At 43.8% G+C, this 22,848-nt stretch overlaps 1 protein-coding gene across 1 annotated transcript in view; it reads left to right on the forward strand.

Moving 5' to 3' along the window:
* Positions 1 to 22,508, forward strand: part of rab40c (RAB40c, member RAS oncogene family) — a 36,974-nt gene extending 14,466 nt beyond the window's left edge. Inside the window, exons 3-7 of the mRNA XM_028814062.2 lie at positions 6,589 to 6,649; positions 9,989 to 10,049; positions 12,031 to 12,108; positions 14,633 to 14,855; positions 20,845 to 22,508. Coding sequence (XP_028669895.1) covers positions 6,589 to 6,649; positions 9,989 to 10,049; positions 12,031 to 12,108; positions 14,633 to 14,855; positions 20,845 to 21,122 — 701 coding nt within the window. The 3' untranslated portion in view covers positions 21,123 to 22,508. The remainder of the gene's footprint in view (positions 1 to 6,588; positions 6,650 to 9,988; positions 10,050 to 12,030; positions 12,109 to 14,632; positions 14,856 to 20,844) is intronic.
* The last annotated feature ends 340 nt before the right edge of the window (positions 22,509 to 22,848 follow it).

Consider the following 22,848-nt stretch of genomic DNA (forward strand, 5'->3'; position numbering starts at 1 on the left):
GATTTTTGTCCAAAATTTATAATAAAGTAACGGCAGCGTAACATTGGAAGAACAGTTGCAGAGGCGATTACTTCTCTTCCCCCTGACTGATGATCGTTTAAGCTTTGTCTGAGCATAGTTTTATTTGGAGCCTTTCCTTTCATGGTTTTATTTAATTTTATTTTGTTACCCTGCTGGATTCAGGCATGTGTTGGTGTAAACTGTTTGTGGTTATTCGTGTCACCGCCCCAATGTTACTGTACTTTCACACTGCTTGCTTAGCTTTCATGCATGTCTCCCACCAGATGATGTGGTTGAATTTTAAATGGCTGTATAAATGTTGGCGTGAAGTGGTTTAACTGTGTGCACAGTACACTTTTACGATTCTCTTTATTTTGGCACTTAAACGTTTAAAAAATGTCAGGCAATTTTAGGTTCAACCTTACTTCTCAGTATTTCTGGGGATGGCTGTAAACAGAAAAGCAGCATATGCATGCTTTTTAAAAGATGTTCTTTAAAAACGTATTTAGCATATTGTTGGTCCTTTGATGTGAGAGTCTCTGAATCTCCATGTCGGTGCTCGATTACAACACTCATTTACAGTCTAGAGCAGTTTGTAACTGGGGAAAGCTTGATCTCGGGGAGAACTTTATTGGAATTCAGTAATTGTTACATTCTATGTTTAGCATATCGAGGCAGGTGCAACTGTAATAGCGATTTAATATCCTGTATGATTTAATTGTGCAGTCTTAGCTTTGTATGTCCTTGGTAGGGTCTTGAAGGTAATTGGGAAATGGGCTGGCAGCCATTGTGTATCGCCGGGTGTTCTGGCAGGACTTCCGCAGATCCTTTTGTGGTCTGTTGGATGTTTTTCGCTGGGCGACCTTGACGACTTCTACTTTACTCTCCAGTGTTAGCTCCTGTGAAAACATGAGGCAGTAACTTGTGTGGGCTTATAAGGATCAGCTCAAGATGTTGCGTAACGGACATGTTGGCAAAGGCAGCTGATAAGCTTGTTGTGGCTTGTGAGCCAATGTTTGTCATCCTGAAAATGTGAATCTTTATTTATTATTCTTGGCTTATTTTATGTTTCCATAATATAGCTACTGCATTAGTGCATAACCCAGTGCAAAGTCAAATCAGCTGTTGTTTTTTGGTTTATAATTTATATATTTTTTTCTTTTCAATATAACATTTTTCATTGAAGACTCATTTACTTGGTGCCACTTCATGCATACTCTTTTTATAGGCACTTTATTGGAGGTTTTCACATTTTCTTGTTACACCACATTGAATCTCCATGGGTTTCATTTGGCTTTTTTGACTCTGGCGATGGAAAAAGACTCTTTAATGTCAAAGTGAAAACCGAGCTCGGCAAAGTGAACTAAGTGAATTACAAATAGAAATTGCCATATAATTGACCCTTTACCCTTCTCTACGTTTACTGTATGGCAGACACGACGGCCTTGAGTTTGTGTGCTCAGGTCTCTGTCAGGTGTCCTGGAGCTCGTGAGTGAACGTCCTTTTACTTGAGATCTGGGGTCTTATTTATAAAACTTTGCATGGAGTTGACCATGAAAGTTTGCATACACCAAAAAAATAGGAAACACCGTACACAAAAACATTGAATTTATAAACTCTTTCCTACATGCAGCTCTATGCAGTTTCTCCTTTATACCTCACAATTGTCTTGTAAATGTGAGAACTTCAATGTGCCATGAGCCCCACCCAGTTGACACCCCGAAACATCCATATATGGACTATGCTAATCCACTTCCTACATATGCCACAGACCCTTCACTGGCTGGTAGGGCAGCTTCCGACCCGAACATCCAGACTCCACCACCTGCATTTGAGGGGTCCTGTAGTGGCAAGGTACTACCATCTAAGAGGGTAGCCACTAAAACGTGGATCATGTAATGACATAATTGCTGTTACAATGAATAGTACAGGCCATATACGGACCACTGGGAGCTCGGCCAGTTACCTTACCAACAAGTCCTCCATCACGTGCAGCACCATCAACAAGTTGTCTGCCAATGCTACTTTGCCTCAAAATACTTGAATTGTAGATTGACCCAGACCACCAAGTGACAATTTTTGTCAGACTCCTTTTTGACTTGGAATGTCACTGATTATTGTTAACAAAAGCAGCGTTATTCTTGTTAGATGCCCATATTGCAATATGAGTACATGTCAGTTGCCCCAAATTAATTAAGAAAATTGAACACTACTATAAGCTGCCTTTTTACGCCATAGAGAAGCTGAGTGTAGTGCCTCGTCAGTCCGTTGATGGCCAACTGTTGCTAAAACCTGGATATGATCAGGTGTAGCCCATTTTCGGTAGTCTGTCTTTCTAATGCCATGCCCAATTCAGCAAACAGTTCTAAGAGAATAGCTCTCTAAGGTCTAAACTGGCTCATATACCAGTCATCATCATGAGCAAAAAAATAAATGAATAAATCCTGCCAGTCCCTAAAAGCTCATTCCCTTCATAGGTGACTATTTGCTGTGTCTTCAAGTAGCACCAAACCAGCCATGTTGTGTCATGCCATTGAGGCTATACATGGGCTATAGAGCATGACGGGAATGTGTGGAGTGAGTCACACCTGTGGTTGTACTTCATGCAGTTACTGACAACATGGAGCTGCATTGGCTTCTAATCGTGAGAAGTGACCACAGGTAGCCGATATAAAGTGGCCTCAATTGTAAGTGTCATTCAGGAGGATGTTTGACCCTGTTATAGCTTTCTGGCAAAGCATGTGACTAAATTTACTCTGCATATGTCTTCCTGAAATTCACCCAACCTGTCTTAACCTCCTTGGCTTGGGCTTGGAAGTGAACGTAAGTACGGTTAAGGCTGAGGCAGACGCTTGGTGACATGTGACAATCTGAATAAATCTCGGGACATTCCAGTATTCGCTTAGTGGCTAAAAAAAATATCCTGCAAGAAATTCTGAATGTTTCTATGTGTTTTGCCTTTCTAAGGTAATTCATCAATATTCATGAGTGGGGGTGGAGCCTGCCAAACAGAAGGGGATAAAGATAGTTTTGGAACAAACTGAAGGTGAACCGTTACTCGAGTCGAGTGATAACACTGATGATATGAATTGGTCATCAGCTATTGTTAAGGAGAGTGGAACTAATGTATGATACAGAGCCGTTTGACCGAACCGCCATAATATGCCTATTTGAATTCAGTCACATGAAGCTTCAGCGTGGATCAACAGCTGCAAGCCAAAAAGGCAAAATAATAGCCACAGAGTCCAAGGACAAGTAAGGTGTTAGCTCCCCTAGGTACTGTTCACAATGAGGCAACTTTCAATGTTCATGTTGGGGTAAACAAGGAGGTCACTAAGCCTTGTGCTGTGCTAGTCTGCAATAACACTGATGGGGGATGGGGGGGGGGTTGCCATGTGCAAGAAGCAGAATAAATAAATATAATAAAGGAACAGAAACAATGAAGGACACTTGATGTGACTTTCCCACTGGATTCTTTTTGATGATTTAGTATTTCCACGTTTCTGTTACACAAAATAACTTTTCTACTAGTTAAATTCTACGTTTTTAACTTCTGGGGGTAAACAATCACGTAAGGAGCAGGACTTCATCATTGTGTGTTGTGAATGGGACAAAAATCTTAAGCAGGTGGGATGAAAGCTTTACAACACACAGAGAAGTGGATTAAAAAAAGAAAAACAAAATGGCCCCTCAAGACTAAGAAACATGTATCAATAAAATGACCCACCACAAGTGTATAGTCAACAATAAGTTTAAGATGTTAGATAATTATCTTTAATTTAGTGTATTATTTAGTGTAGGAGCCGGTGGTCCCTGATCTAACAGTTGCTGATGGATGGCTAACTGTCCGAGGTGTGGGTCAGCCCCCCGACTTAAGGCGGGGTTCTGTTTTTTTGTCAGTGCATCACAGGCACTGGAGGAGATGATAAATATTTCATACTGCATCTATAATTCATTTGCTGCAGTGTGGCATCATGTTCAGTTTGTGCAAAATGAAAGACTCTGGCTGGAGGTCACCTGTTGGAGGATTTCCGAAGGTGTCTGAGCTCTTGACCTCAACTCTGCTTTGTTTTTGTTCTTTACCCACCCCCAACCCCCCCGCCCCCCCATTTTGGCCCGGGCCGTGTCTGCCTCAATTGCTTGTTCTGTCCCGTCATTCCCCTTTGTGCCGACACCACCTCATCTCAAGCCACTTGCATGGAGGCATAATATGAGCAGATAACCGTGCTGCTTTGTAGGAGGCAAGTGTCCCCTGGGGGGAAGCAGCTGGCTGGAAAGTGACAGAATAGATTGGAGTCTGATTTTTTTTCTCATTAAATTATGATAACGGCTGTATTTAACCTTTACCTCTCATTTCCATACACATTATTATGATCGGGGCTGGCGGCTGGTCACCTTCCATTCTGCTGTTAAATTTGTCCATTATGAATAAAAATAAACCTGATGTGTCCAGCACGAGAGTGGCTGTGATTTCAGCACTTGACTATGCAGGCCAATGTTTCATTATCTGAAAAGAAACAGGAGAGTCCCAGCTTGCTGACATGTTCTACTCATTCTTCACCCTTTATTGGGTACAAACGTACATAAAACATGTAACATTAAATCTACTGGAGACATTTCGCTCCAAATCAGTTGCCTTCCTTGCTGATGGCTGCCAGGTTTCATTCTGACAGAGTGGTTGGTTGTTGAGTTACGTTGTCCACAGAATTGCATCCTAATCTGTGGAGGTCAACCTCAGAAAATCATCACATCACATTCAGGGATACCGTCCTTGTTCATTCTGCTGCTCCCATTTAAGGGTTGCCACAGCAGATCATCCGTCTCCATCTATCCCTGTCATTTACATCACTTTGTGCCACACTGACTGCCTTCATGTCCTCCCTCACTACATCCATAAACCTTCTCTCTGGCCTTCCTCTTTTCCTGTTGCCTGGTGTTTTTCATCTTCCACATTCTTTTCCTGATGTACCCCTCATCTCTTCTCTGCACGTGTCCAAATATCAAAATCTCTCCCGTCCATTACTTAGTCACCATACTGTCATACCTGTGCTGGACCTCTGATGTACGCTTTCTGCCCTCATTACTCTGAGCGAAAATCGTTGCATCTTCAACTCTGCCACTTCCAGCCCTGCCTCCTGTCTTTTTGTCAGTGCCACCGTCGTCACACCACATAACATAGCTGATCTTGCCACTGTTTTTTAGACCTTCCCTTTCACTCCTGCAGGTACCCATCTGTCATGAATCACTCCTGCCACTCTTCTCCACTCAGTCTTCCCTGCCTGCACTCTCTTCTCAGGGATACCTAAGGCATCATTTTAACATCTCCTCACAAAGGGAAAGAAAGAAAAGCGACAACAATTATACTTGCTGATCTTATGTTGGCCACTGAATTATTGGAAAACTTGCAGAACCACGGCAGCCCTGACGCTTTTTTTTTTTTATTTTTAATTTATGTTTGTAGTTGTTTCACTTTTTTGCATAGCAGTTTAGTGGCAGTCATCCTGGATCAATGGCCTGATTATGAAGGTCAATAAAATTGGAAGTATTTAGTGACCAATTTCCAAATCTGCGGAGAAACCCTAAAAATATTTGGAAGGCATCAACAGAGTAAAAGCTTTGGGTGTTTGGGTTTCAAGTGTAAAGACTGAACCAAGCAGACAACAAAAAGCTAAAGTACAGAACAGAATAAAGAATGGAGTCGAAAAACAAAACACGGGTCAAAAAGGACTAGAGTGTGGTCAGAACCAAATCACAAGTCGAGGAGCGAAGTCGTGTCCACGGGTCTTACACAACGTGCAGCAGAGCTGGCCTGTTACTGGACTTTGTTCCTAAAAAGCAGCGCCTGCCTTCCCATCAGCACCATCTGGAGTCTCAAGCTGCTGACCAGGCCTACAATCCCGTGCTGCTTTGTGTGTTTAGCAGGGTGCTAAGATGGATCCTACATTTGCTAAATGCCCTACCAGGGTTGGTTCCTTTATTGGAAAAGCCTGTGCTGCCCGGGTCAATTTAAAGTCACCGGTGGCAGAGAAGCAGGAAAACAAACAAAGAAACAAACAAAATTAAAAATAAAAAACCTCACCTGTTTGTAGGAACAGAAATGGCAGTTGGGGATTTTGTCCAATTTCTAGTCCTCTTAGTGTTTGGTGTTTTGAAATGAGGCACCGGGTGAGAGGAGATGCCAAAAATAAAGATGAACCAACTCAGCACATTAAATGTGCAGCGCTTGGGAGTTTCACACGTCTTTAGTTAAACATTAACATTAGATGGCTGGTAGAGCAAAGGTGGGACAGAGAGAAACACAAACTTCAGATGACATTGTTACACGTCATGACTTGCTTTTGTGCTTGTCCATGTGCTTTTGTGGTGTTTGTTTTGGTCTCAAATACATAGAGGTGGCCGTCAGTTTAACACGCTGTAGGCACGTGTGGCAGCACCAAGATGGCCTGTTTACTGAGGTTTAAGTTTAAAGCAGCTGTGGCTTTATCTCTCTTAATGGACCTCAAGTGAAGGATTCTTTGTATTTTAAGTTTGCTGTGTAAATTGACTGTTTTTTTTTTTTTTTTTTTGTCCTCCCACATTTCTTTTCAGGAATTGACTACAAGACGACTACAATCCTCCTAGACGGGAGACGAGTCAAGTTGGAGCTGTGGTGAGGCCCACTGAATACACATGTCAAGTAAAATGGCGGGGCGGGGGGGGTTCTAACATTGAAATTCCATGGTGGTTGAAGACCTTGGGGTGCCTGCTTATTAACCCTGACAGTATCCTTGAGTCATCAGTTTGTGTTTGAAATCAGCAACAGCCCCCTAAAGCCAACCTATTCAGGATGATGAAACTTTGTGACTTTTTAGGCATTTCCCCAAATTAATGAACAGTAAGATGTTAAACATCCCATAATTTGTAGGTTAACTTGTCCTTGACTTTTCCACTACGTTGTGTGTAGTTTGTTTGTTTCCAACCTTAAAAAAAATAAATAAATAAATAAATAAGTAACCTCCACTGAGCTGAGAAGCTTTTTAATAAAGCTGACCAAACGCAGAGGTTTCCAAATGGCACACTTCAGCAACGCTCCTCTACATGTTAAACTCTGCACATCGTTCAGGTCAGTTTGGAGTCTCCATATCCTAGATTGGATTTTACTCTCCATTTAGAGTGTTTGGTCTGTTTGCAGCCAGTAAAAGCACTGTAAGTGTCACCGGCTCTAAATCTACAGGTCATCAGCACTACAGGTTAACATGGTCAGCAGTAATAAACCAGTTTGGGGTGAAACATCTGGCATCCAGGGCACCTAAAAAGGGGTGTCGGAATCGGGTCAGAAAAGACCCAGAAGGCACAGCACTGAGTCCGCCTACAGTGGATTCAGAAATCTTTACTTCCTGCACACTTTATTGTCCGTCAGTCATTGTCCAACCCGCTATATCCTTAATTCTAAATTGGTAAATGTACCCTTTTTGCCCATCAGCCTCAATAATTCATAAAGACTAAGTGAAGATGTGTTTTCAAAAAGGTTTGACAATTTATTAAAAATCAGGGACTGAAATTTCTCATTCCTAGAAGGATTCACACCCTTAATTCAGTGTTTTGTAGAATCCCCTTTGGCAGCAGTTCCAGCTTTGAGTCTTCTTGGCTGAGTGTCTACAAGCTTGGCACACATAGATTTGGGCTGCTTAATCCATTCTTCTTTGCAGATCCCCCTCAAGCACCACTTGATTTGGTGGAAAATGTCTTTGAACCGCCTTCTTAGGTCTCTCCACACATCTTCTATGGGTGTAAGTCTGGGCTTTGGCTGGGCCACTCTGGGACACTGAAGACACTTGTTCTGAAGCCCCTCCAGCATTGTGTTGGCCGTATGCGTTGGATCTTTATACTACTGAAAGGTGGACTGGACCTCTGTGTATTTCACTGCCATCCTCTCCTCAATTCTGACTAGTCTTCCTGTCCCCATAGCATGATGCTGCCACCATCGTGCTTCACCACAGGGGACGGGTGCATTAGGCAGGTGGTGAGCCAGGCATTCTGCTTAGAGGTCTGCCCATAGAGTGCAGTTTTTGTCTCATCAGACCACAGAATCTTTTTCATCACATTCTCAGATTTCAGCCAGTCTGTCATATGCCTTTTACTCAAGAGTGGTGTCCACCTACCATAAACACCTGATTGATGGAGGGCTGCTGAGATGGTGGTCCTTCCAACAGGTTCTCCCATCTCAGCAGAGGACTTCTGAAGCTCTGTTGTATTCTTGGTCACCTCACTGACCAAGGCCCTCCCGGCAAACTCTAGGAAGAGTCTTAGTGCTATCAGTCTTCTTCCATATTTCAATTCCTCTCTCAAAGGTTGTCAGTGGTTTGATCCCCTTGTCCTGATCTGTGCCTCACCACAGTTTGATCGTGGAGGTCTACAGGAGTTCCTTGGCCTTCATGGTTTTGTTTTTTTTTTTTTTTTTGTCCTGATGTGCAGTCTCAGTTGTTGGACCTTCTATATGCAGGTCCATGTGTGTTTGTCTAAATGATGTCCAATCAATCGAAACACCTCAAGGAGAATGGAAGCAAGTAGATGGCACCTGAGCACAATGTGGAGTGGCACAGAAAAGGGTCTGAATATTTCTATAAATTAGGGGATTCAAGTTTTTGGTTTTTAATAAATTTGCGTGCCTTTCTGAAGACAGGGTGTCACTTTGTCATGATGGGTAATTGAGTGTAGATTGATGGACAAATGTATCCATTTAAAATTAAATCTACAACAGAATGAAGTGTGCAGAAAGTGTGGGGGTCTGAAGACTTTCTCAATCCACTGTATGAGCCGCTTGTGTAATATCTGAAGTGCGGCCCTCATAAGCTGCTAAGAGTGCCAGGCCTCATGTAGTGTTGTGTTATATTGTGGTGCCAGTGTGTAGTTTTATGCCAGTGGCACTTTTTATTGCATATTTACATTTTTTTTTTCCCCAGTGGGGTTCATTTTGAACATGTGACGCTTTCTGTTTGTCGTCTTGGGTATTTTAAAGATTTCCCTTCAGCTTGATTTTCAGATTCTGTTGCATCCTAAAGTGCAGGCCTGCCATGTGTCGTATTTTGTTGGCTCTGTTGCACTGGATTGCTGGAGCCTATCTTGGCAGCATGAGGTGCACTGTAGGAACCAGTCCATTGCACTGCAAGCTCATACAAACACCCACACACATCAACACGGCCCTTTCCCTGTTTTGAGATGAAAGAAGACATGGCTCCCTGTCCGAGCCAACTTCATGTTGGTCTCCTAGCAGCGGCTTACATCTGGCCAGGTTGTGCAGGTCAACTCCTGGGAGACTTGAGTGGAGCAAACAACCCTCATCTGCTTGTGGGCTTTGACCTTGCATGGTGGTCTATTAGGAGCCATAGCAGAAATGTGGAGAACAACAAAGAGGAACATCGGGGTGGACCCTGCTGGGTCACTGCAGATGACCGTGTGCCTTTATGCTGCTCAAGCTCACGGTGTATTAGTGGCTCTCTTTTCATTTCTGGTTGGATTTTTACATTTTTTGCCTGCTGCTCACCCAGATGTGAGGTTTTGTCTTTTGACTGATGCACTGACTCAGCTATTCCACTGGGCACATCTGCAGAGCCGGGGTGCAGACAAACTAGGTCAGCAGTAATGGAGTGTGGAGACTCCCACCCGGAAAACTCACTAAAGAGTTCCAGATGGGATCAGCGAAATGCAATTTGGAAATGGAAAGTAAGAATCAAAGGAGGTTAATGATGTGATGGCCTACTCGGAGATCAGCTCTGTCGGCTCAGTGGGCTCATTTGCTCGTTATGCAGTAACCCTGAGTGAGATTTTTGGGGATTCTGGGGGCAGCAGAAAATGAGCAAGTAAGTTGTGTCACTTTGGAAGATGTCTGGTTTGTTGGCCATTGGTAAGGATCTCCTTCGGTTTACTGTGTGCTCAGGGTGTCGCCCATCTCCGTGTTGTATTTGCTTTGCTTTGGGGTATTGACCTTGACTCTCTTCTTTTTCCTCAGGGACACATCAGGGCAGGGCCGCTTCTGCACCATCTTCAGGTCCTACTCCAGAGGAGCTCAGGTGAGAAAAGCATCCACCAGGTCAAAAGACCTTGAGGGCAGGGTGGGTGGGGGGCATCACAAGTAATCGGCTTTAAATAGAAATCCTGGGATTGTAATCGGGCCGTGGTCAAGGCAAACAAAACTTGGATGAGGGTTTTAAACAGAAATGCAATTGACTGCTGACACCATGACACAAAATTAGAGCTCTGAGCCATCATAGTACCTAAACAGACGACCTCATGATTTCATACGAGGCGAGTGAGCTATGGCTGACCATGTACTGCGTGCAGTTGTACATTTGTCAGTGTGTTTCGTTGGCTCTGGAGGGTCTGCTGGCACTAGAGACCTCCTGCTATCGGGTTTTTGTTCTTTAAGCTTAAATATTAAAACTAACTTAGAATAATTAAGAGATTTTCATATATACCAGTGAACACATTCAAGCCCAGCAATATGGGAGGAATGAAAGGCACCAAGAGACTGTAATTTTAAAGTGTCCAAAATAAATAAATAAATAGCAACCCATCTACTACAGGCGCTCACACTGGGAGTTTTTTCGGTTGGCTTATGCAGCTTAAAGAATACTCTACCATGAACAGTTTTCATAGCCACGTGTTTGTAGTGACGCCTGAGAAAATAAACTTTCTGGTAGAATAGGTGACCAGTGCTGGGCAGCAACAAACAATGTCATATTTAAAAGGTCGCATAACTCGTGTGTCGCACAACACACGTCAGGTCATCCTGCTGTATATTTACAACCTTCCACACACCTGTGTTTTTATTTATTTATTTTTATGTGGTTAGATATTTCCGGAAAATGAGAGAGTGTTGCATAAAGTGAAGCAAACTCAAACGTTTGAATTGAAGACAGGGCTATGAATGGGCTCATCATTTACATTTTTTTACCATCTTTTTGGAAGATCGGGTCCTCATTTTGGGAGTTTCTGGAGTCCTAAAAACTGAATCAGACATTAGTTTGTTTGAATTAAAGCTTACTTTTGTTTGTTTTTTTACTTTTACCACCGTTTTTGCTTATTCATGATTGCCACCATTTTATTTTCCTGTCGTTAGGGCAGCCTCTTGTGTTGTTAAGGGGCGTGCCATCAGAGGTCATGATGCAGCAGGTTAAAAGGTCATCCTTGGAAGCATTTCTTTACCCAGGTTTATGTGCTATTAAAATCTTACTACTTTTGCTTGTTTTTCACTTGAAGCTTATATTTTTGCCTCCCGATTTGACCTCGGTTATAGTTCTGCAGACTTCTTAATTTTTGACTAATTTTTTTTTTTTCCACTTATTTGCCTCTGCCTTTTTCTCCCAGTTACTATTTGCATATTCTTGGTTGCTTGCCCAGTTTAATAGACTGGTCTTGTAGCCAATGAGTGAGGTTGGAGGCGGGGCTTAATGAAGTATATTGTGACCAGTGGCAAGGAGGCATTTGGGAGCCTGGAAAAAGGTGGGGTCCGTCTCCAATAACCCCGTTTAATCGAAATAAAAGTCCAACAAAAACAAATAATCGGGAAGTAATGTGAACAAGGTCACACTCAAATGTCGCTGAAACCACATCTGTCTACTGCAGCTTTTATTTATTGTCACTCGCTGTGTCAGTCACACTGTGCTCTGCTCCTGATTGGGACAAAGCTGCCACCTTTGTGGCTCGTCACTTTTCATAAGGGAGCGAGGGACGGGACTTGTTAAGTGACGTCACAGCTGGTTATGTGTGCCGTCAGTGGCTGTCTTCTCTGGCCCGTGGATACCGTTAGTGATGACACACCCACTTGTTCCAGAGTGGTATTGGTTGAGGAGACTCCCAGGTATGCATGTGTGACAGTGTACATAGTCTATGTTTGGGGGTTGTGAGTGCCATTCACTCTGACTGGTGGTCTTCCTCAGCACAACTGCCATTTGAGTGCTGAGGTCATTGCTCCTCCAAGGGCAGGCCAGAACTTGTGTCTATTAACTGTTTTTTTTTTTTGTTTTTTTTCCTCCATTTTCTCTTTTTCAGGGAATTCTGCTGGTTTATGACATCACCAACCGATGGTCCTTTGACGGCATTGACCGGTGGATCCGTGAAATAGATGAGGTCAGTCTCTATTGATGGTTTTTATTACTGCCGAGTGTGCTTCTTATAATAATAATTCTTTGCATTTATATAGCACTTTTCTCACTACTCAAAGCACTCCACAATTGCAGGTTAAGGGTCTTGCTCAAGGACCCAACAGAGCAGAGTCCCTAATGGCATTTACGGGATTCGAACCGCCAACCTTCCGATTGCCAGTGCAGATCCCTAGCCTCAGAGCCACCACTCCGCCCGTCTTCACAGCTCAGCCCTTAAAACAGGCCCGTGATTGGATTTCACTTTTTGTGTTCTTTATTTTAAAATCATGCTGGCGTCGGTGACACAGTGACCCATTTTGGGGGCCTTTGGCATTTTCATTTATCCCAGCAGCCCAGATGTGGTTTTCCTACCTTGTTGCTGTGAGCCTTGCTTGGCTACTTTGCCCCTGAGGACACTTTCTCACAATTTGCTCTGCTGCTGATGGCTGAGTTGTGATGTGCTGCCCGACTGCTTGTACTACGTATCTGATACATCCAGCTTTCTTTTAATGTTTTGTGTTTTAATGTTTATTATTTATGTGGATCGGCCTGCTCAATCATCCTCGTTTCCTGGCTTTTTTGGAAAGAAGCCTCTGTGGGTGGAGGAAACATTTCCTGCGACGCTCGAGTTCATCCTGTTTTTACACAGCCGTGCTAAAGGAAAGATTCCAACGAGATCTGCTCTTCAGATTGGACACTTCGCTGTTGTCTGCATTCCCAGAGAAATCTGCAGTTGGCAGAGCTCGCTTTGTTCTGTGCTCTGATTTGTGGAACCTTTTGGTCACGCCAAAGCTGGAGCAGACCTGCCATTCTGTGCCATATCTCACTAACATGTCCCTTTGCTGGCGGAGCCGCCAGTCCACCCACCCGCGCGTTGTCACTGCTGTTTAAAATTGTACACTTGGTGGCCCCTTTAGTAGGGTACCCCCTTTCCATCCAAATCTGTCAAAGTTCTTGGGTTCAGAAAGATCCTGGAAACAGTCGTTAGAGATTTTTGGTCTGTGTGGACTCCACAGCATCACGCTGTTCCCGCAGATTTTTTTTTTTCCTCCCGTTCCGCCCCTTCCTAAAGGTGGATTACATTCCGGGGACTGTGCGGCCATTGGAGTAGAGTGTTGTCACTATCACCTTCACGTGACCAGCCTGAAGTGAGGTGTGTTCTGTGACATGGAAAGGTGTAGACCGTGGCCTCAATACTTGGGAGTCCTGTGAGGCAGAAGTGGTGCCCTCAGTTAGAGTCAAGGGGATTCCCAACTCCAAAATGACATTTTCTATCTGTGACCCTGCCCACATTGATTAGATTGATGGCCAAGACAAACCTTTAATCTCGTGTTTTCATGGAGGACAGAGATCACGAATTCCTGATATGATGGGCTTCAACAGGGGCCCACATTTAAGCAACAGTAAATGGTATTGAAATGTCCTTGGAAGATAAAATCTCGCGTTACTCATCTCACAGCTCTTTGTTTGTGTTCTTCTGCAGTCATTCGAGATTCACATTTTTGCAATTTTTTTTTTTCCTACCTAGTTTTAAGTTTTTAACTCTCGTTTCTTGTTTTCCTTTCTGTTTTCTGAGTGACACCGATTGCATTTCTGCTGTCTGGACACAGTTGCCTTTTTTTTTTTTTTTCTCAGGCGCTCCGAATCTGATGGCCAGTTGTGTGCACCCCAATCATTGTGTGTCACATGGTCTGTTCAAATGTGACCCAAGACGACTGGGGCGGTATACCCCACATTTATGGGGTCATTATTGAAGCCCATTTTGACAGCTTTGAGTGTTCCTTAAAAGGGGGGCTGTCAGAATTTTCCATCTTTTAATAGCAAAAAGTGATTTTTTTTAGAAGCTTTGAAAAAAAAATATGGTGCCATCAAGCAATGTGGCCATTTTTCTAGGAATCACAAGAGAAGAGCAGATCTGTGTTGTCACTGGTCTATGGCTGGCTGTGTACGACTCATCTGCAAGCGGAGGTTTCCCCGATTCACACAGTGACAGGCAGAAAGCGGCTTCCACATCGCAAGGCACTGCTCTGTAAAATGAGTTAACATCACAGTTTATGTGTTTGAAAAGGACTTCAACTTTAAACCAACAAACTATAAAAATGATTTTTATTTTCATTAACATAATACGGTCATTGGTCGCTGGATTGAAGACCTGTTTCCTCCCCTCATTCATCTGCTTATTGATTGGCTAAAATTGGGCTTCATATGTAAAACAAAAGATTAAAAGTTAAAGAAAAGCCTGCAGTAACAAATGAAGAGACTCGGCCTGGGGCTTGTGCTTAGCAGAGAGGCAGAAAAGGTGACTGGGTAGTCGAGTGGCCTGAGCTCAGTTTCCTGGTGCCACTGCCGCCATCTTAGGGGGGATGTATTGCTGGATTATTGAAGAGTGAATTCCTGAGCAGGAACACCAAGAGAAATTATTTGCTTCCATTTTTTTTCTCCCATGTCTTTTTGTCAGGCTTTGTTCATTTCGGCTACCATTAACTAATGCATATTTGTTGTGTACCCAGCATGCCCCAGGTGTGCCACGAATCTTGGTTGGAAACCGACTCCACTTGGCATTCAAAAGACAAGTACCCACGGAGCAAGCACGCGCTTACGCGGAGAAGAACGGCATGACCTTCTTCGAGGTGAGCCCGCTGTGCAACTTCAACGTCATCGAGTCGTTCACGGAGCTCTCCCGAATCGTCCTCATGAGGCACGGCATGGAGAAGTTCTGGAGACCCAATAGAGGTGAGACCCTGAAAGTGAGCTATGGCTTTGTCCCGAAGTACGTTTGCTTTGTCAGCTGAGGCCTTTTTTAATAATAATTAATTGAGACTTGGAGACATTGCATCTGATGTAGGTAAAGCAGAAGGCATCAATGAAATGCAGCAGCCACAACTTTCACTGATCTTGGCATGGGTTTCTCTTTACCACACTAAAGGCAGTAAGGAGGCTGTCTTGGGTATCCCATGGAAAAAGTGCTTTGCTGTTCAGAGACCACAGACCTCTGCTGACAGCGCCAGCTGGAGACTCCGGCTTCTCTTTACCTCCTAATCAGATCTTCCCACGCAAGTTTCTACTGTTGTGAATCCGTTACCCGAGCATGGAGGTTTCTGATCTGAAATGATGTGCTGGCATAAGGAGCTCAAGGGGCCAATGCCAGTGCTGTTTGGCTTCATTCCTCCAAAGGCCTTTTTCCACTCTAAGGCTCTAATGGGCCCAGTTGATTGGTTCAGACCATGTTGTGCACAGCTGCACTTAAGGCAGCTTTCAGATTCCAGTAAAGGGGGGATGACAAGCAATTTAATTTGTCCTGAGACCAGTGGTGGCTCTCAGCTAAGCAAATACACACATTTGACATCAGCATTCGCTTATTAAATTGCTTCAAGACATCTGGAAATGTGTAAAACTAGCTGGCCCAGTCCATGATAAATCGTGGCCTATTGGTCTAGTGTTGTGCTGAAGCGATAGCCAATGGAAGTGAATTCAACAGAGTCGGACTGCATCGTGCCATACCTGTGACATGACATCCAATTTGCTCCATCAAGGGTGTCCTTGACATGATTGGTTGAAGTTGATATTGATTGACAGTAATCTCTCCCTTTGATCTCCGCCCACAATTACTCTGGCCTGCTGCAAGTTGTTCTTGTGCCTTTTTGTCTTTCCAAGATGTTGCACTAATAAATTGCAATGTGTGTTTCATTCCAACAGATGGCACAATAAACTGACATTATATCCCACTAAAGGAAATTTAAATAGAAATAAACATCAAAAATGAAAAGGCTGATAGAGGAAATATTGATCCCATTTGAGCCCTCTGACTGAGGGGGTCTCAGACGTGGGGCCGATCTATAGCTGTTCATGGAATTTGTTACTTTGCAGGATTTATTTCTGCTCTCATTTCAGATCACCAGGATGATTGGTTAATGAACCCGAATGAGATTAGCAGTACCTCTGTCATTCTGTTTTATTTGCTATATCTTTTTCTATTGATATTTTTTCTTTATTACGTTAGTGTCAGTTTGAGGATTCTCGGCACCAGTGCTAGTGTCAGCAGTGTGCCATCTGCTGGAATGAATAATGCACTGTACATTAAGGTGGACATTCCAGTAGATGTAGCATCACAAACATTAAGGCACCAAATGTCACCAGAGGTCGTTCAGATGTTCGTGACGATTGTGTGCTGCCTGGTGTTCCTGTGGGTAGCGCCATACTTTGTATTGTTGGTTGTCACTTTTAGTATTTTGAGTTTTACATTTTATGTTGAATGATTCCTGAAAACCTAATGGAGTTGTAGCAAATACTGAAATTCTCAAATTAAGTGATAAAAAGGGAAGAAAGCAAGTAAATGAAACCAAACAATGGGTATCACATTGAGATGTGAGTGGTTGTTCTGTAGAAGATAAAATATTCAAAACTGTAATCAATGGGGCCTTAATACACAATAAAATACACCGTGTAATTAACATTATTTATGTGACAACAGACTCCTCTGTACAGCAGAAAGTTGCGATACTCGCTCAGAACGTTTTACTGTTTTTTCCATTCAACAATCGATCGCCTTGGTTTTCATGAGCCAACTTTAACTGGCAAGTTAGCCACTGTCACAAACGGCTTGCTCACCCCAAAAAAAAACAAAAAAACTCCACAGTAGAAATTCAAAAGTTCACAACCAACAGAAACACGTTTGTAGTGAATAAAAAACCTCTGATGTGGGCCCACCTGCAAAGGTCTGTCCAGAAACTGCTGGTCTTGACCTGTGGTGACGTGTGCTGCTGTAGTTCTGTGGTGGGCCGGGTTGGCTGCAGCTACCAAAACCCTCTGGAATCCAAGACTGGTGATCGTCATAATAAAGACACTAAATGACAAGAGGGACTGACTGGGCTTTTAGTCCAACGATTCATTTAATAGCATTTGTGTTTTTCAAGTTAATTGGTCTTTGGCTAAAAACAAATAAGTGCATGAAATGGACACAATTTATAATTACTTAACATTCTAGCAGTATCCACTGGGGGCGCACTTGGTCTTTGTATACACAGATATATATATACAGTCGTATGAAAAAGTTTGGGAACCCCTCTTAATTCTTTGGATTTTTGTTTCTCATTGGCTGAGCTTTCAAAGTAGCAACTTCCTTTTAATATCTGACATGCCTTATGAAAACAGTAGTATTTCAGCAGTGACATTAAGTTTATTGGATTAACAGAAAATATGCAATATGTGTCATAACAAAATTAGACAGGGGCATAACTGTGGGCATCCAACAGAGAGATGACCTCAATACTTAGTTGAGCCTCCTTTTGCAAATCTAACCGCCTCTAGACACTGTCCTCCTATAGTCTTTGATGAGTGTCTGGATTCTGGATGGAGGTGGTATTGACTATTCTTCCATACAAAATCTCTCCAATTCAGTAGAGTTCCAACTATATTTTGGGTCATTGTCTTGTTGGAATATCCAACCCCTGCGTAACTTCAACTTTGTGACTGATGCTTGAACATTATCCTGAAGAATTTGTCGATATCAGGTTGAATTCATCCGACCCTTGACTTTAACAAGGGCCCCAGTCCCTGAACTAGCCACACAGCCCCACAGCATGATGGAACCTCTACCAAATTTGACAGTAGGTTGCAGGTGTTTTTCTTGGAATGCAGTGTTCTTCTTCCACCATACAAAGTGCTTTTTGTTCTGACCAAATAACTCAATTTGTGTCTCATCAGTCCAAAGCACTTTGTTCCAAAATGAATCTGGCTTGTCTAAATGAGCATTGGCATACAACAAGTGACTCTGTTTGTGGCGTGAGTGCAGAAAGGGCTTCTTTCTCATCACACTGCCATACAGATGTTCTTTGTGCGAATTGCGCTGAATTGCAGAATGATGTACAGATGCACCATCTGCGGCCAGATGTTCTTGCAGGTCTTTGGAGGTGATCTGTGGTTGTCTGTCACCATTCTCACAATCCTGCTCATATGCTGCTCTTGTATTTGTCCTTTGCCTGCCAGACCTGCTGGTTTAACAGCAACTGTGCCTGTGGCCTTCCATTTCCTGATTCCATTCCTTACAGTTGAAACTGACAGTTTAAACCTCTGAGATGGCTTTTTGTAGCCTTCTCCTAAACCAGGAGACTCAACAATCTTTATTTTCAGATCTTTGGAGAGTTGCTTTGTGGATCCCATGTTGTCACTCTTCAGAGGAGAGTCAAATGGAAGGAAGCACAACTTACAATTGACCACCTTAAATCCCTTTATATCTCATGATTGGACACACCTGTCTATGAAGTTCAAGGCTTAACGAGCTCATCACACCAATCAGCATTGAGCAGTGACAGGCATTCAAATCAGCACAATGACAAGGGGACCCACATTTTTGCACAGTTAGTTTTTCATTTTTGATGTAATTTCATACAACTAAATACTGCTTCACTAAAAATCTTTGTTAGGAAAACACCGCAGTACAGTACTCAGATGTTCCTAGGAAATGAGAGACAGACCACTGGTATCTTTACTGTTGAAAGGAGAGTCAGTTATTATGCAGGCTGAGAGGGGGTCACAAGCCTTTTCATATGACTGTCTGTCTATCTATCTATCTATCTATCTATATATCTATATATATATATATATATATATATATATATATTCATGGCTTTCGTAGTCTGAATCACAATCTGATTGTATGGGTGGTTACCTACCAGGTAACGCTTGTGGTTGGTCAGCAAGTCAGCGAACATCCGCCACGGTGTCCTCAGTTGTGAGAAGCAGATTATAGATTCCCGTAAGGGAGTGCAGTGAGTGTGTACGCCTGATGAGCCCAGAATTAGCGCGAAACATGTGTCGCGTACTCTTTGCATTATTTGACAGTAAACTATTTCAACCATATATATATCTATCTATCTATCATATCTCTCTCTCTCTCTCTTATATATATATTTATATAATATATATGAGAGAAAGATAGATATATAATATGTGTGTGTGTGTCATCTAGTGTCTTATCTATCGTGTCTTTCCCATCTCTCTCTCGTGTGTATGTAGGGAGTGCTGACCGGCTTTAGGGCCTACAGTTTAACATTAAGACCGCCATCGTCTCTGCCCTCTGGATGAGCCTCTTTGTTGTTACGATTTCTTTAGCAGATTCCTCTGCCCCTTGGCCTTCCAATTCTTGATATTTATTTCTTACAGTGAGAGCACAGGCTGGTCACACACAAGGCCGTCCCATCAGGCTCGGGGTAAAGGTGACAGGCCTGCATGTGTGCAAGTGAATGTGCCGACTGAAGCAGCATCCAAAAAAAGTGTGGATTGGGGTGGTGATGGTTTGGGTTCATGGAGGTGGGAGATTTACAGAATAACGAGAGCTTTTGTTGCTTCTTGCTAGCGCTTTGTGTTGAATTGGCAGGATGTGGTGGTGTGCACTGCCATCTAGTGGAGAGAGGAGCATCTGCAGTTAGTGCTGTAAAAGAGCCGAGGCTCAGAGAAGTTTGGGTTGGAGCAGATTTTTTTTTTTTTTTTTTTTTTTTTTTTTTGTTTTAAGGCTGCAGCAAACAAATATATTGATAATCATTTTGGTGACTATTAGAACTATTAAACAGATTCACTGAGGGTGATATCTTCCACCAGGTTCTCTACCTACTGCTTAGCGTGCAGTGTTGTCCGCCAGGGCATTTCATACCTGAACAGTAAAGCCCAGGCAGTCGTCTCTTGAAGAGAAACAAGACGTGTAAGTAAGATGCACAAGGATCACAACCAGCAACCAAAACTAAACACAGGAACCAAAGTCAAAAAACCATTGCTAAAAAGTTTAAACACAGAAATCGCACAGAAAGAGAATCTTTTAGAGTTTTATCCACAGACCTGCATAATTGACATTGGATGTCGTGACCCTTTTGCCCAGGACCCGTGTTTCCCTGACCAGATCCCAAAATGGGAGCTTCTATAGAAAAAAACAGAACTGTTACATCTGATATCGAAAAAAATGTGAAAAGGTGAATCCTCCTAATCAGAAACCCCATAATAGCAGTTTAAAGGGCTGAAAAATCCCAAGTAGAGGCAATAAAAAAAATAAACGGGTTCATAACGTGGGCACTGTCGCCGCTGCCGCCTTTTGTCTTTACTGAGTGCTTGTGCAGAGTTAAACCGTTCACATTCCAGAACGTCTCACTGCTGTGTCCGTTTAGTTATCATACGCCGACGTGTGTGCTGCAGACTTGGATAGCCTAACATGCGTGACTCCTTATTGTCCGTCTCTGAATACACCTGCAGCTCACCCACAAGCATTGCCAGCGCCCAGTGTGCCACACCATCGGCCGCCATCTGACTTCCCTCGGCCCCCATTGGCTTTGCCTCTCTGACATCTCGCCAGTTCTTTAATGTGCTCTGTCCCACACCGAACGCTTGTTTGGAAATGCAAATAAATAATCGACATCGGGAATACGTCGACAGATTTCTATTGCTGACACTGTCGATAATCATTTCAGTCTTCATTTTTTTCCCCTTTGGTGGGCAGATTTGCTAATTCATTTATTTGTCAAAGTCTAATGTACCACTGGTGTTGCCCCTGATTTGTCTTAGATGGGCCGAGTTGGAAGACCGCCGGCTGGTCACGGTGTTTCACCGGCCTGCTCCTCTGAGCGGGTTGAGTGCTTGGTGGGGTTCTATGCTGTCCAAGGGTCTGAATTGCTTAATCCAGCCAGTAATAAATGGATTCATTATTTATTTTTATTTTTTTCTGTTCCCCTCTTTGCAGTGTTCAGCTTACAGGACCTCTGCTGTCGGGCGATTGTGTCCTGCACGCCTGTGCACCTCATTGACAAACTGCCTCTGCCCGTGGCCATCAAGAGCCACCTCAAGTCCTTCTCCATGGCCAACGGGATGAACGCGGTGATGATGCACGGCCGCTCTTACTCGCTGGCCAATGCAGGCGGCAGTGGCAGCAAGGGGAACAGCCTGAAGCGCTCCAAATCCATCCGGCCGCCTCAGAGCCCCCCTCAGAACTGCACCAGGAACAACTGCAAGATCTCTTAGCGTGCGGCGGAGTGATGGAGGACTCCCGTCCAGAGTTCTGCAGGTCCTCCCTGAAGGACCTCTGCTCTGCCTGCCCAGTAATTTTACAGAGAGGCTCCCCACAGAACGGCAGGCTTCGGCCTTCTGGGGTGGCGGGGCAGATGCAGTGCGGCCGCGCTGTTTGGTTTACCTCCACTTGACTCGTAAGAGACTGAATCATGTAAATTATGTCGCCACTCAAATCGGTTAATATATTGCTCCTTTTTTTATATATATATATATGTATAAATTATGATATTTAACTTTTGTGAAACAAAATTGTACATCGCAAAGCAGAAGCACTCACTGAGGGCTGAACTTCAACAGACTGCAGGAAATTGAGGAGCAGAGTGTGACGTGGCACCCCTCAATGATGCAACAAAACTGCTGGCCACCAACTCCCAAACACGCCACGGGGCGGGTTGGGCATCCATTCAACTTGATTTCGGCTCATTTGCCCAACTGAGTTCAGTTACCCCTCTGGTGCCACCTTTCCAAAACTTGGCTGAAGGATTTGCTTTCATTGTTTGCACCCGCACCTGTGGCACCTTAAACCCCTTGATTGTTTGTCCCTCACTTTGAAGCCTGCTGACCTCCACCATCTTGTGAACAAGCCTGGCACGCCTTAACCCAAATGCCAGCTTTATTTTCATTTACTTTGCCTGAATCCCTGGGCCAACCCCCGAATGAAACCGAGGTGCAATCCCAATCCCCACAGCTAGAGGGCAGGCTACCTCTCCCCTTATTCTGTTTCTCCCACCTGCCCGTGTGCCAACCTCACTCACATTTAAGGGCCATTTGATGGCATTTGCCAGGTTCCCTGAGTGCCAAAGTGTTGAAGAAAAATAAAGATGGGAATGGATGCCTACCTGGCCATTGTTAGTGGAATTTTTTTTGAGGATCTCCCCCCCCCCCCCCCCCCCCCCACCTCGACTTGAGACCCAGAGGTCGGCTGATTTTGTTTCCTGGCTGTCCTTGTGAATGAAGCTGACTGCTGATGTAAAGGATGGTGGGCCGGGCACTCTGGGGCAGCGATGTGTGCTGATCCCAGGACAAATTTGGACTAGTTTGTGTCTGAGCAGGGGGTCCTCGCTCTGCTGCTGGTTGGCGGCCCGAAGTGGATGTTTGTCGTCAGATTGCCGTTTGTGTTGTGTGATGGAGCGACGTGAGGACGTGTGAACGGTTTGACTGCGATTATCGAAACACTATCTCCGCGTGGTTTACGCTGCTGGGTGAACTCTAATGAAGAACGCTTTTGTCTCTCTTTTGTTTTTTTAATTCCTTTTTTTATTCCTGATTGTACAGTTTTAATGTTATTCCAGACTGTGAAATGCAGCATTTTTTTCACAATAAAACCGTTTAACAGAAGGTTGAGGCTGCCACATCCTGTCGTTTTTACCGGCCTGCCCGTTGTGTCAGGACACACAGATGTTTGTCACTCTGCTCCATGTGACGGTCATTGTGTCACCACCGCTGTTCCCACTCCTCCATTCCCCAGCAATAAAACTCTGAAGAATATCCCTGTGGTCTCCGAAAATCCCAACCACCATCTCGCTGCCCGTAACCGCGCTGCCACCTGTTGTGTGGCCTTTGTCATCCTGTCCACAATCTGGGGCTTGCCCTCCTGTTGCTTCTTCCTGCAATCCCATCTTTTAATATTCCTCTTCGAACTCCATTTTTCCTTCTTCCTCTTCTCTGCAGCATGAAT

The sequence above is a fragment of the Erpetoichthys calabaricus genome, chromosome 11 (genome assembly GCF_900747795.2).
Source record: "Erpetoichthys calabaricus chromosome 11, fErpCal1.3, whole genome shotgun sequence".
In the NCBI taxonomy this organism is placed as follows: Eukaryota; Metazoa; Chordata; class Cladistia; order Polypteriformes; family Polypteridae; genus Erpetoichthys; species Erpetoichthys calabaricus.